The sequence below is a fragment of the Cyprinus carpio genome, chromosome B9 (assembly GCF_018340385.1).
Source record: "Cyprinus carpio isolate SPL01 chromosome B9, ASM1834038v1, whole genome shotgun sequence".
In the NCBI taxonomy this organism is placed as follows: Eukaryota; Metazoa; Chordata; class Actinopteri; order Cypriniformes; family Cyprinidae; genus Cyprinus; species Cyprinus carpio.
This window is the reverse complement of record NC_056605.1, coordinates 32,363,124-32,378,082: the sequence shown is the minus strand read 5'-3', so window position 1 is coordinate 32,378,082 and position 14,959 is coordinate 32,363,124. Positions and strand designations below refer to the sequence as shown.

General features: G+C 32.4%; 1 protein-coding gene across 1 annotated transcript; it reads right to left on the bottom strand.

The window, feature by feature from the left end:
• Nucleotides 1-862: 862 nt before the first annotated feature.
• On the bottom strand, nt 863-12,724 carry LOC122138550 (septin-10-like). The gene is made up of 9 exons (XM_042731940.1): nt 12,601-12,724; nt 10,894-11,094; nt 9,895-10,081; nt 8,278-8,439; nt 7,052-7,148; nt 6,770-6,938; nt 3,723-3,855; nt 2,332-2,516; nt 863-994 (listed from the first exon to the last, which is right to left on the bottom strand). Exons 2-9 carry the CDS (start codon nt 11,061-11,063, stop codon nt 979-981), a joined length of 1,119 nt encoding a protein of 372 aa, XP_042587874.1. The 5' UTR covers nt 11,064-11,094; nt 12,601-12,724; the 3' UTR covers nt 863-978.
• Between the last annotated feature and the right edge of the window lie 2,235 nt (nt 12,725-14,959).

Genomic DNA, 14,959 nt, shown 5'->3' with positions numbered 1-14,959 from the left:
CTGTGGTAATATAGCAACTTTAGTAATATAAAAAAATTCCTTTACTCAATACTGTACCAGGTTTTCTACAACTATACGGTATATTACACTACAGATCACTGTAGTAAAAACTAAAGTAAACTACATTATTTATCAGTTAATACTACAGTATGCTGTAGTATTCATTAACAAAGTGTTGTAATTACTATAATATATACAGTATAATACACTCAACAAAAAACACTTTACAAAAACACTATACAAAAAAACAAAAATAACTATAATAAATGACTATAGTATTTTTTTTTAAATGTACTTAAGTTAATATTTCAATTTAACAACACATTTGCATGTCATGCAAGTAAAAAAACTTTAATCAATTGTTTCATTTTGAGTTTTATTTTTAAAATTATTTTGAACATTTGTATGATTTTAATTTATTCCATTTTCATAAACTCACAAAGCGATTTTAGGAAATAATCTAGTTTCAAATACAGGTTTGTCAGGCTGTCAGTTATCAGAAAATAATGTATATATATATATTTTCTCTATTCTTAGCAAGACATGTTTGGCATTTCTGCTGTTATTATGACAAAGTTTGCAAGAATGCAAGAAATACAATTTGCAGAAAAATACAAGTTTATTTGGTTAAAACATCACCCAAAATAACACTGTTTAAATACATGTAACATGAGTATAAAATGTGAAAATAAATGCAATAAGGTAAACATTTGTGGTGGGAACTACGATAGTATATTGTGCGATTAAATGTTTTGTTCTCAAAAACAACCATAAAAACACAAGTCTCCAGCAGAATAATCATACACTTGCCAGTAAAAATAGTAGATTAACATGTTCTCAAGAGCATATTCTGTGATAAACATCTGCATTGTGCTCATAAGAAATCATTTGTTTTAAGGCACCGAAGTGAAGTTGAAGACGTGTGTTCTTCAGAGGTGTCCGTGATACAGTACCGTAATGCTTTTTTCTGCCTCGCCTTCACATGAATCCAGAGCTGAAGCAAATAAACACATCAGCAACAAAAAAAACAAACACAAAAGACACAAACTACACCGACAAGAACAAAAAACAATAACACAATCACTCAACCATGACAGTCTTCACAACACATCACCCTCACATTTCTGACAAGCTTTACAACATGCATTTACTAATAATCTGTGAGTTTTGTCAGCTTTATACAATGAATATGTAAATATCAAGAAGGATTCATTCAAATCTAGAGCTGATATTTCTTATCTTGTTCAGTTCATACAGATCTTAATTTTTTTTTTATTCTTTTATCAATAAATATGCTATCACAAATAGATATTAAACTTTTAAAGAATTTTATATTATTTAGTTGTACTTTTAGATTTTATTCCGCAATTATTAGCACATCTAAATATGTAATGTCTATACATTCATGAATATCATTTGTGATTTATGTCAGTTTTCTATAATAAATGTCCATTTCAAGTAGGATTTATTAAAATCTGATCAGGATGATGATTTTTTTTTTAGAGCTCCAAAAAAACTAAATTGAAGTACTGTATGTAGATTTGTTAACTTATAAGAGAAAAAAAAAAAAAAAAAAAAGTTTTAAAATATACAAAAAAAAATTAAAAAAAAAAAAAAAGATGTTTATACAAAAATTATTGTATTTAAAGAGTATAAGTATACAACGCCGGAATAATCCCAGCTGTAGGAAAATGTAGATTATGTATTTAAATTTATTTATTATTATTATTATTAAAAAAAACAATTAAATATAATATTTTACTCACCAGTTTGTCATATATTTAATTTATAACAAATGACATATAACATATAACAAATAATTAAATTTTATTTATTAAATATAGAATTTTTATTTATAATAAATATTATAGTATTTAATTCTTATTTATAATACATTACATTCCCTTCATTTTCCTTTTGCTGGAAGTTGTTAATATAAGTCTCTTTTACATCTGATCATGTAAATACTAAGCAGGATTTATCAACATCAATTAACTATTTCTTGTCTTCTTTTATCCTCTTATCAAGAGCGCTGATAAACAACACAAACATTTCACATGTCGACTGGTTAATTGACAAGCAAATAAAAAAAGACAATAAAATATTAGTATTAGTAAAATTTGTAGGCCTATTGTTATAATTCTATTGTTGTTGTTAGTTATATATTTTACTCACCAGTTTATATTCCTCTCTAAATATGTCATATTTAATTTAAATTCATTATAACCTACAATCCCTGCTTTTTTCTTTCATTGTACACTGGTAATATAAGTTCCTGAGATGCAGGGCTGCCATGTCTGCTTCTGTACGCAGTGTTTGGGAGGAACTCACTTCTTGCGGTCTTTGTCCTTCTTGTTGTTGGTGCTGGTGTTGAAGGCCTGCGCCTGCAGGAGCTCGGTGGCAGCTTTGCGTTTGCTGAAGACGCTCATCTCCTCCTCCAGACTCCTGCGCTTCTCCTCCAGCTTGCTCTTCTCCTCCGCATGCATTCGCTTCAGCTGCTCGAACTTCCCCTGCAGCTGATCCACACACACACACACACACACACTGCTGCTTAGAAGAATTCACTGCACACACACATGCAAACACATGCTCCACACGGAATTTCTCTTAAAGATATATATAAAAAAAATTCCTGTCCTTCAAGATAGTAGTACTGAATATAAAAAAAATTTATATATATAAATAAATAAAAAAAAAAAACATCTTGTTGCAACATTTGACCAAAATCTTGAATAAGATTGTTAAAAATCCCATGTTATAAAAAATGGAGTGCTATGCACTTTCGGGACCCATCTCTACTTTTTAGAAGCTTTTAAAGTAAAGAGTAAAGAAAATACTATACAAAACTTATAAAAAAAAACAACAAAAAAAAAAAAATTAGATGACTAACTTTTTAGATGAATAAATCAAAGTTAGATCAGCAGGCTACATTTAAATCAAACTGCGATTGGACTAACGTCACAGCAACCCTTCAAAATAAAAGTTTGATTTAACTTGAAGAAACTGTGACTGAAATAAATTAATATTTTACAGCAGGCCTAAAATGTACGTCTTGATGAAATACTACTACTACTCCTACTATTATTAATAATAAATTGATTACAACTTTATCTTACAACCTTAAACTTTGAACCTTTAATTAAAGCTTTATTTTCTAAATAATCACACATCGTTATGTGTTTCAATTTTAACAGTAAACCTCTGTTGTGCAGCACTTTCTGTTTGCCAAAAAAAAGAAAAGAAAGGGTTTGTTTAATTTATTTAATTACAAGAAATAAAAAATTTAAATACACAGCACAGAATAAAAACAAACAAACAAACAAAAAAAAACTTTTTACACTATTATTATCATCACTATTGTTATTTTAAAAATAATTTGTTTTCATGAATTTGATTGATTAGATATGCTTTTTGATTATTACAATTTTATTAAGATTTAAATAAAAACAGAAAAAAGAAAAAAAAAAAAAAAAAAAAAACAGAATTTGGTAAAAAATAAAATGGGATTTGAGAAAAAATAAACCAGATTTAATGTTAAACCTTTATTAAACTGTTGTTAAATTGTATAGGTTTCATGATTTTAATTAATTAGACATGCTTTTGGACTGCTCAAATTGAATTTAACCATTAAAAAGGAGTCCAGAGAAATTAAAACATAAAAAAACGTAATCCATAAAAACTGTAATTTTTTTTTTGTGAAATAAATGGTGTGTATTTGGTACCTCTCTCTCGGCGTCCTTCAGCTCGGCCTCTTTCTCTTTGACTCTCTGCACAAACGTCTGCCGCATCTCTTCCTCTCGTCTCTGCAGCTCACCCACAAACTCCTGCCGCTTCTCCTCGTACGTCTGCTGAAGACTGCATGAAGAACAGCAACAAAACATCACAGCGTCATCACATCTCCAGACGACTCGTCATTCGATTTCAGATGCACCTCAGTTTATTAATCACCGGGGGGAATTTTTAAAAACTGAGATTTATAAAAAAAAAAAAATCTAAATATTGAGAAAATCATCTTTAAAGTTGTTCAAATGAAGTTCTTAGCAATGCATATTACTAATCAAAAATTTGATTTTGATATATTTACAGTAGGAAATTTACTAAAAAAATATCTTCATGAAGTTCTAAGCGGGACATAATAGCATTAATATTTTTTTTTTTCTTTTTGTTTTCTCCTCGTTATAACGACTTAATTTTTCCCCTCGTTTATCTCGACATAAACGAAGGTCGTTTTCTCGTTATAACGACTTAATTTTCTCTAAGAATTTACAAAACTGCGCCAGCCACAGGTGGGCCACTCTCATAGACCTGAATATAACCTGATGGGGTTTTTAGTTGTATACTATCCACTTTACTGTAACGCGGACCTTCCTCGTGGAATCGCTATAATTTGTGCAGTCTTGTTTATTATTCCGTGACATTTAATTATGATTCATAAATGTTAAATGCTTGAAATCAATATGAATATTTTGTGTATTAAGTTCCTGGTAGATGCATGAGTGTTTCATCAACGCATTCTGTTTCATCAATAATTGCTTATCAAAACCAAGGTTGACATCACTGTATTCTGTTTGCACCAATAATATATATTTTATATTTGTGCTTCTTTTAGGCTCATTGATTAATTTAAAATTTAATGATTAGGTAGTTAATAAGCGGAGAAATCTTCCATATGCTAAATTTAAAAAAGTCTGTTTATCTACAGTAGGACGGGATTTAACGATGTAGGCTGATGTGCTTCTTTTTCCTTATTACTAATCTTTATTGTTAACCATATGATGCTAGAAATGTGATTGGTTGTATATGTAAAAAATCCATAGGCTAATTTAAATCCCAGTTTGTCTGTAATGTTGTAATGTTTTTTTTCTAAATGGGGAGTCATTTCATTTTACACACACACACATACTTTACACGTAGTACACATGAAACGCTCTTTTCAAAACAGAAGCGTTATAAACACACATGATATCTGCCACATAATGACTACTACAAATTACAAAAATTATATATAATTTTTTTATTTCATATAAAGGGAAAATTAAAAGTGAGTTTAATCCACAGCAGCTCTAATGGCTTGCAAATGGCGGTGTTGTTGCCATTTAAACATGTTAATTACAAAAACAAAACGTGTCGTTGTTACTGTCTCTGGAAAAAATCAACAGTGATTCCTGATCAGCCTTTTCATTTATACAGTATTGTAGACTTTATTATTACCTAGGCGAAGCAAAATTTACTGAAATATAGGCCACAGTAAGAGCGCCTGCTACCTGGCTGTCCATCAGATGCCTGTCAAAGTGTGAGTTCGTTAACTATAGCAACAGTAAAACTTTCATGTCGTTATAACGAGAAAAACAAAAAGGAAAAAAAATTATAATGGATGGCCGCTATAGAACTTCCGTATCTTTACTTAATATCCAAATGATTTTTGTCATAAAAGAGAAATGTATATTTGTGACTAATACAATATATTGTTGTCTATTGCTACAAATATACCTGTGCTGCTTATGACTGCTTCTGTGCTGCAGGGACACAGATTATAATATAAACACAATAACGTAAACATTATCATTATTTATCAACGATAGATCATAAGCAATTGCTTGGCATAAAAAAGAAAAGAAAAGCACAAACCTGTGGAATCAATATTATATAATAAATTAGATACTATAAAAAATTAAATTAATCACAAAATTTTTTTTAATTTTTTTTTGCTGTTGTTGTTTTCCATTTTGTTGTGTTTTTGTTGATGTTTATTTAGTTTTTATTATGTCAGTTTTAGTTATTTTGGTACATCAAGTTAAACTGAAAGAAAATAGAAAATGAGAAATGTATTATAAAATACATTTTTACATTTTATATTTTATTTCAATAAGCATATATGTTATTTCCAAGTAATGAACATGTATTATTTTTTAGCTTTCTATAATAACCCTCATAGAACGTGCTGCGCTCACACTTATTTAATTCAAAGCATTTTGAAATTTATTAATCATATTCCTGTTTTGATAATTAAAACTTTCTTTTTACGCCATTTAAAATATTTAAGTCTTATAATACTAATAGTTTTTAATAATATATCAAATTAAATTTTAATTTTAAGTTGCATTTTTTATTTTTTTGCTGCCTGCTTTCATCACTTTTATTCATTTGTTTTAGTTTTTATAAATATTTAAGTTTTAGTTATTTTAGTACTTCAAGTTAAACTAAAAGAAAATGAGAAATGCATTAAAAAAAATTTATACATAAAATATATTCATGCATTTTTATTTCAGTTAACATTTTATTTCAAATACTAAAAATGTTTTTTTATAGTTTGCTATAATAACCCTGCGTGTATAATGTGCAAAAGCGTCACGTTTTGACTTTAAATGTGCTGCGCTCACACTTCTTTAATTCAATCAACGCATCTTAAAGTTTAATAATCATATTCCTCTTTTTCCATCCCCAGATTTATAGTCTCTCAAATTTGAGTTAAACATCTAAGTCCTAATATACAACCCTTTATGGCTTTTAAAAGTCATTCAAACAGCCTGTTGTTTGCTCAAACCCTCTCCTTCGGTGTGAATGAGTGCGGATCTGAAGGGTCTCGTTAAGAAAGCCAGCAGGCCGGTCATTAGCCGAGATTCCATTCTTTCTCTGTTTTGAGAAGCCGAGCAGAAATCTGAGGAATGTCTCTGAGCGAGGTTAAGTAAACAGTTCCCATGCTCCCGTCTGCAGAGCCGGTGGTTAGCAGGGAAGCCCACAGGGGGCGCTGTGGTTAAGGAGCTCTCACCTGACGGGTTTGCACTCGGGGTCGGTGTCTCTGAAGCCCATCTCCTCCAGCTTGCAGCGTCTGTAGAGCTCGTAGTGTCTGGTGTGCGTCTGCTCGCGCAGGTCCTCCATGTTGACGCAGATCAGCATCTCGCGCAGCTTCACGAAGTCGCAGTGGTTCTCGTTCTCCACTGAAACACACACAAACACACCCCAGACCTCTTCAAAACCAGGGCAAGCCTGCTTGAGGAATTCCATTTAGCCCGAGTGTATAAGAGTGAGTGCGGGTGTGATGAAGGCTCACCCTGCACGACGCCCCACGGATACTGCCTCGCCTTCACCATCTTGTTCCCGATGCTCACCTCCTCTGTGCTGCCCACCACGGCGAAGGGAAGATGACCCTGAGAATCAGCTCAATATTAATAACTGATTATATCTGTAGTCAGTGCATGCTTTATTTCCTGTGAGCTTGACGGTTGCCGTTCTGTGGCAAGTAAAATAAAAAACCGTAATCAGGTTATTAGAGTTTATAAAAAAAACGAAAAAATTAAAACCGTAAAAAACATTTTTGACACCTGAAATAAAATAACGTAAACATTATTAAGCTTAAATTAAATAAAAATTTCCACTAGCTGCCGAGTCAAACATTTCTCATTTTTAAATTTAGTTCAACGATACACACAAAAAAAAAAAAAAAAAAAAAAAACACAAAAAACTCACTTTTTATACACCAAAAAAAATAAAAGTTAACTTAAATATATTTATTATTATTTTTTTTATTTTTTTAAAAGCTAGCTATTTATAGGCAACATTTCACATTTTCATTTAGTTTAACTTGATGTAATAAATGTAACAGTAACTAGTTGTGTTACTTAACAACATAAAATACACGTTAACTAAAATAAAATAAGATATGAAGAGCTTTTTTTTTTAGTTTTGCCAAGGCAACATTTCTTGGTTTTAATTTAATTGAACTTGATGTAATAAAATAACTACAACTGAATAAAAAATTATATGAATTAATTATACTTTATAATTATAATTTTATAGAAAATTTTGTAAATTACATTTTTATATATTATAATATATATATATTAAATTATTTTTAAAAATTGAATAAAAATTATACTAGAAAAATAAAAAAACACTAAAGTTGACCAAAAAAATGCAACAAAATTACTAAAAAACTTTAAAATTAATGAGATTTTGAATAAAGATGGAAAAAATATAATTATAGACATTTATAAAAAAACACACACAACACACACAAAGAATATACAATACACAACATACACATACACAATATATATATATATACACACACATACACACACACACATTTTTTTAATGAATAAAATCTATAATAGGATCTCAATAATACTAAAATAATACTGATGTAGTGTTTTCTTCCTGATACGACACACTCTTTATATGTAGACGGTTTAACAGAGCGTTCAGGGCGGTTAACAGTGAACACTGCACACATAAGCCCTTCTTCCTGTTGTCTGTGTGCTTCATCTGAGGACTCACGTTCATGGCGGTGTTGATCTTGGCCACGGTCTCGTCGTCGATGGGGAACTGGTAGATCTGCACGCCGTTGCTGACCAGCTCGCTCATGATCTTGATCTTGAACCTGTGCAGCTCGCTCTTGGAGATGGTGTCGGCTTTAGCGATGACGGGGATGATGTTGACCTGCAGCGGAGCGAAATACAGAAACCACAGGCTTGATCCAGAGTCCAGCAAAAACAGTAAAAGCTTGAAATGTTTTATAGCCGTTTTCTATTTGAATATATCTTCAAATGTATTACTCCAGTCACATGATCCTTCAGAAATCATTCTAATATTCTGATTTGCTGCTCTAAAAACATTATTATTATTATTATTATTATTATTATGTTGAAAACAGCTAAGTAGATTTTTTCAGGTTTCTTTGATGAATAGAAAGTTCAGAAGAAGTGCGTTTATCTGAAATAGAAATCTTTCTGTTCATCAAAGAATCCTAAAACAAATGTGCTCAACTGTTTTAAGTATTGATAATTATAATAAATGTTTCTCAAGCAGCAAATCAGCAAATTAGAACGATTTCTGAAGGATCATGTGACATTTGTGAAAATTCAGCTTTGATCACAGAAATCAATTACAGTTTAGCAGATATTCACGTGGAAAGCAGTTATTTTAAATAGTTAAAATATTTCACAATTTTACTGTTTTATCTAGACTCTGGATCAAATAAATGCAGGTTTAATGAGCAGAAGAGACTTCTTTAAAAACATTAAAAATCTTACAAATCATAAAGTTCTGACAGTTAATACATAAAAAAAAAAAAACAAAAACAAACAGAAACATATTTCTACTTTGTTTTTTAATTGAATTTCTCTGCTCCCGAACACTAGAATATGGAAATAATTAATTTCACACTTCAAAATAATGGCTGTTTTTCTTCAGTATTGTTGTTTTGTTTTCCAGTGCAACTGTCTAAAGTTCCTTAAATCAAGATACTTGAGATGCAAAATGAAGTCCACTTTTATTAGAAATTGATCAAAATGAAGCGAGTTCATGATTAAAACAAGACCAAATATCTGCAAACAGGTTCCGAAAAATCCACTTAATCAAGTTTTTATTCTCCATCGACAGGTATTTCTTCTTCTTTTGATCATAAACTCATTTATTTTTGTTTAATTTCCCACGAAACAAGATTTAATTTGCTTCTCCAGTAAAGGTGTCTTCATTTAAGGATGTTTAGATATGTATATTAACAAACAAAACAAAAATACTGAGGAATATATTCATTTTTTGAAGTGTATGCAACATCGTGACTTTATGAATTTACATTATTTTGACCTGATTTAATATTTTAGAATTGAAAGGAGATAAACCGCTAATAAACGGCTAAAAACACATCTCTTTCATCTTTATTTGACCCTCTAACTCTAGCACTCTCTATTCTAATTCTATTTTAGCTATCTGTTTTCCTTTTTTATTAAAAACAACAAAAACTAACCCTTTAAAACATTCACCCTATCTATCTACTTGTTTCCTTTTTTCTTTTTTCAAACAAAAAAGACTCTAACACTAGCCTTTTCTATTCTATCCATTTGTTTCCTCTTTATTTCACGTCTGAAGCGTCTGTGGAAACAGCAGACTGACCTTGCTGTCCAGTTTCTTCATAGTGACCAGGTCCAGAGATTTGAGCGAGTGTCCAGACGGAGCGATGAAGTACAGACACGCGTGGATCCTGGAGTCGTGATAGTTATGGAGCGAGCGCTTGATCTTCAGCTCCTCCTGTAAGTACGACTCGAACTGTGTGTCGATGTAATCCACTATGTGCTGGTAACTATAACAGAGAGAGAGAACGCCAATATAAGATCAGGATGAGTGTGTTTCTTCATCAGATTTGTAGAAATGTAGCACTGCATCAGTGTCTCAGCAATGGATGCTCTGCAGTGAATGGGTGCCGTCAGAAGAGAGTCCAAAACAGCTGATAAAACACATCACAATAATCCACAAGTAATCCACAGCACTCCAGTCCATCAGTGAACATCTGGAGAAGACAAAAGATGAAAACACATCCAGCATTAAGACGTTTTTAACTCCAATACATAGAGTCCATAATCCATAATAACACTTCCTCCAGTGAAAAAGTGTTCTGGTGTGAATCAGGGGAGAGAAATCTGCACAGATCAAGCAGCGTTTTCTTAAATCAGACTCTGAACTAATATGGCTTTTTGTGACTGGATTTTGATGTGAGAGACAACAGCAGATGCCACTTTTTCAACTGGAGGAAGTGTTATTATGGATTATAGACTCTATGTATTTGATTTAAACGTCTTAATGCTGGATGTGTTTTCAGCTTTTGTCTTCTCCAGATGTTGTCAAAAAGTCCTTCTTTCTTACTGTCTGGGATGTGTTTCAACTGATGGACTGGAGGGACTGGAAAAGTGCTTGTGGATTATTGTGATGTTTTTATCAGCTGTTTGGACTCTCATTCTGACGGCACCCATTCACTGCAGAGCATCCATTGAATGAGACACTGATGCAGTTGGCTACATTTCTACAAACCTGATGAAGAACCACACACACATTCATACAAACACAACCAACAACAAACAACAACATAAATCATTAAATCAAAAAATCATAACAAACCTCTCCTGTTTGTTCATCTGATCGCCGAAGCCGACAGTATTAACCACGGTGAGCTTCAGACGAACGTTACTCTCCTGAAGATCGTACGTCTGCGCTCGACTAACTTCAAACTTCGGCTCAAAATGGGGACGACTCGAAATCTCAAAGTTGGTGTTGAAGAGCGTGTCCATCAGCGTGGAATTTTACCGATCCCAGTTTCACCTGGAGAAATATGTACAATATACTTACTGCATGTACACATACTGAACACACTGTACTTATTAACCCTATAATAAACCATGATTTCTAAGGCTCTAAACTTTACTGTAAACCTGTTTCTCACTCAATCTCCACGTCATCTAATTGAGAGTTTAGAGTGTTTTATCCAGTGAAAAGCTCTTCTAGTGTAATTGTAAGAAAAACACTTCACGTGTGTTTTTCTGTCAGTCTTGAGTGATTTTGATCAAGTAAAGGTCAGAATAACTGCAGTAATATCTCCAGATGACTCTTACTGGACTGAAGCAGCTCAGCTTTACTTGATTCTCCATCAATCATGTTTTAGAGTCTCAAATCGCATGATCATCAGGATCTTTTGAGGAGCGTTTGGTTTCTAGAAGCTTTACTTTCACTGTTCCTCAGCGAGGATTAAGGAATGATCTTCACAAGGATATGATCCTCCAAGCCCCAGAACATCTCCACATCTTCTGAGGAGCCTTTATTTCTTCATCTCTCAATCACTGCATTATATGTTTGGATCATTTACATCTCATCTCACTGAGACACATTACTGCAGATATAGAGCTCATTGATATCACAGATTCTTCCGTTTTTCTGCATATTTGAAACCTTTCCAGCAGTGACTGTACACTGAGGACAACTGAGGGACTCAAACACAACTATTAAAAAAGGTTCAAGCATTCACTCATGCTCCAGAAGGAAATGCGAAGCATTAAGAGCCGGGGCGTGAAAGTAAAGTGTACTTAATTTGTCTTTTGGGAAACATGCAAGTACCTTCTGTTGCTTCCAAAGGGCAGTACTAAATGGAAAAAAAAAATTATATTTCAATAAATAAGAAGACATCTTCATTCTGTTCAAAAGTTTTCACGCCCCGCGTCTTAATGGTTCGTGTTTCCTTCAGGAGCATCACTGAATGTTTGAACCTTTTTTAATAGTTGTGTTTGAGTCCCTCAGTTGTCCTCAGTGTGAAAAGATGGAACTCAAAATCATACAGTGACTGCTGGTGGAAAGGGCTTCTTCAAATATGCAAAATATGCCTGGGAGGAAACTGAAGAATCTGCAGGAAGCTGGAGGATTTTTTTCTTTGAAGAAACAGCAGACAGTTTACCCTACTGTTCAGAACAAACAATAGGACTCAGGTGACTCATAGTAAAAACAAAAAAACCACAGCTGTGGAGCAGACCAGGAGCAGGTAACCACACACAAGTGTTAAGAACCAAGGGTTTCACAAACTTTGAATTCATTTTTTTTTTTTTTTTTTTTTTTACTTTTTTTTAAATGTTAAATGTAATCATCTTTTATTTAAAAATATCTTACTCAGGTCAGTACTAAATAACAAATATCATGCATTTTGTATGATCTCTTATTTGTAAAATGTTACACATTTTCACCCCCCCCAGATTCTGCAAACATTCGTATGCTGTGTAAATATCAGCATCTGCAGGCAGATTATAGCATATTTTTTGCGCTGTGTTTGAGTCTCTAACTTACCGATGCACAAGATGTTGAAGCAGAATCCTTGACTAGTGGACTTGTTGACCAGTTGATCGGGCAGACTGTCGAACCCAACATGTCCTGATAGAGCCAGAGGACGGGCGTTCTTGTCCTGGAAGAGACCAAGCGACGAGAGAGGGAAACATCCGCTGCTATCAATAGGAAGCTGATTCAAAATAGGAAGAATATTCCAAACAAACAATCTCAAACAAAACTCACTAAACAAACCAATTCAAAACGATTCACAAAACAAAATGAGATTTGAGACAAATTAAATTAAATGTGTCCTTTTTCTATTCTTCCTGTGTCCTTTGCTATTATTATTGCTACTTGGACAAAAGCTCTGCACATTTCTTTGTGAAATTGAAATATAACACTATATAATATACTAATATAGCACTTGTATATCAGTATGCTCTTGTGTTGGTTTTGATTGCTCTTCTATTGTCTCCTGCCATTTGTAAGTAGCTTTGGATAAAAGCGTCTACTAAATGACAAAATTTAAATACAATGTAAATGTAAATAACAAAACTAAAACTGAAATTTTAAAACAAGCCCCAAATCAAATAAATAAAATAAATCTCTTCATATAAACAAAATAAGGCTTCGTCTGTGCTCTTTCCATTTAAAATTAAAGGCAACCACTGCATTTTAATCATGATCCAAACAAACAAGCGCTAACTGCAGCATACGACTTCAATATGAGCAGTTTTTCCATCCATAAAACTTCTATTATTAAATATGAAGCAAAAAAAAACAGAATGGCCTTGGTTTCAGTTTGTGAAAACTCTATCATATAAACAATATCTGCATGAGACAGAAACAGCAGACGAGCTGAACGAGACGCAGATTCACTCTCTGCCAGCCAGGTGGGAGCTTAATGGTTTCTTTGGTTACACTTGGTCTGTTAAACAAAGCACTGATGAAAAAGCATGCAGCAGGTGGACTCAAATAGCGTTTCCTCCCTTTACTGCTGTACAACAAAGCCGATTGAACACTGCAGCAGGTGGAGAAGACTTAATGGCTTCCTTGCGTACCTGCGAGTGTAAACAAAGCACTTGTGAACACATGCCAGCCCGGTGGGAGAGCTCAAATGTTTTCGCTTGGTTACCGCGTCCCAGTAAACCAAAGCACACTTGTGAACACGCAGCAGGTGGGATCTTCTTAAAGGCGTTTTCCTATGGTTACCGCCCCGTATTAAAACAAAGCACAACTTAACAGCGCGCAATTGATGAACTTAACTATGCCATTACAAAGATACCAAGATGAAAATAAAAACAATACATCAAGACAGTAAATTCCCCTTTAGACATACATTTATATAAACTCCTGTCCCTAACTGAATTGCGATTTGTTCAGCATCTCATCTGATTTGAATCGTCACATATTTAAATCGATCTTCAACCGGCTCACGATTCATCATTACATCCCTATTGATGCTGATTTGTTTCTAATTGTTTAAGCAACTTAATTATTTATATATGGTTTATAAACATTATTTTAAACATTATGCACTTTTTTTTTAAAGACAGTCGTGTTATTTTATTGTGTTAAAGAAAAGTGCATTAGTAATATTTCGCTATGTGCCCTATAGAATACAAAAGACATAACTACAAAAGATAACCCTCCAACTTAAATTCCAACATAAAAATAATAAATATAAATAGAATAAGTACAATTTTGAATTTAGTTTTTCACCCCTATTGTCTAACACAGCACTAGTGTCCTAACACATTGAGTTCCAGTCTACATTCTTTCATCTACTCTAGTTTAATCTTTCACTTCGATTTTTAACTCCGTACTTTTACCTAAAACCAGTCGGGCCGGCGCACTTTGAAAACGTTTAACATAAAACTTTTTTTCTAAGTTTAGATTAAAAAATATATTTTAAACATGATCTCAGAATTCTTGTATGGTATGTCCACACCTGTATATTATTATATGACTATAGATATACTTATTCGTGCAAAAAAACTGCTAGCATGCGAGTTAAATTGGTACAATACTTTATATAGTTTTATATATATTACAGTTGTTATTGAATTTTGTAAATTAGGCTCTTTATTTTTTATACTTCACTTTGTTCATACTTTACACATTTACGTTGAATGTTGTGTACCAACGAGTTTGGTATGTTCTATTTGATTCTTCACATTTACTTTTTTAAATATTCAACTATGCAAGTTTAATTTATTTTTTTTTGTATCTCTATACTCTAATATTTAAAAAAAAAAAGTTTTAATTAGCGTAAAACAGGTTCCTTAAAATAGCATAAATGTTATTAAAATTGATCCATCTCGGTATCATGCACCAATTAGCTAGTTCAGATTGGATAAATGTATTTGTGTGATTGCTT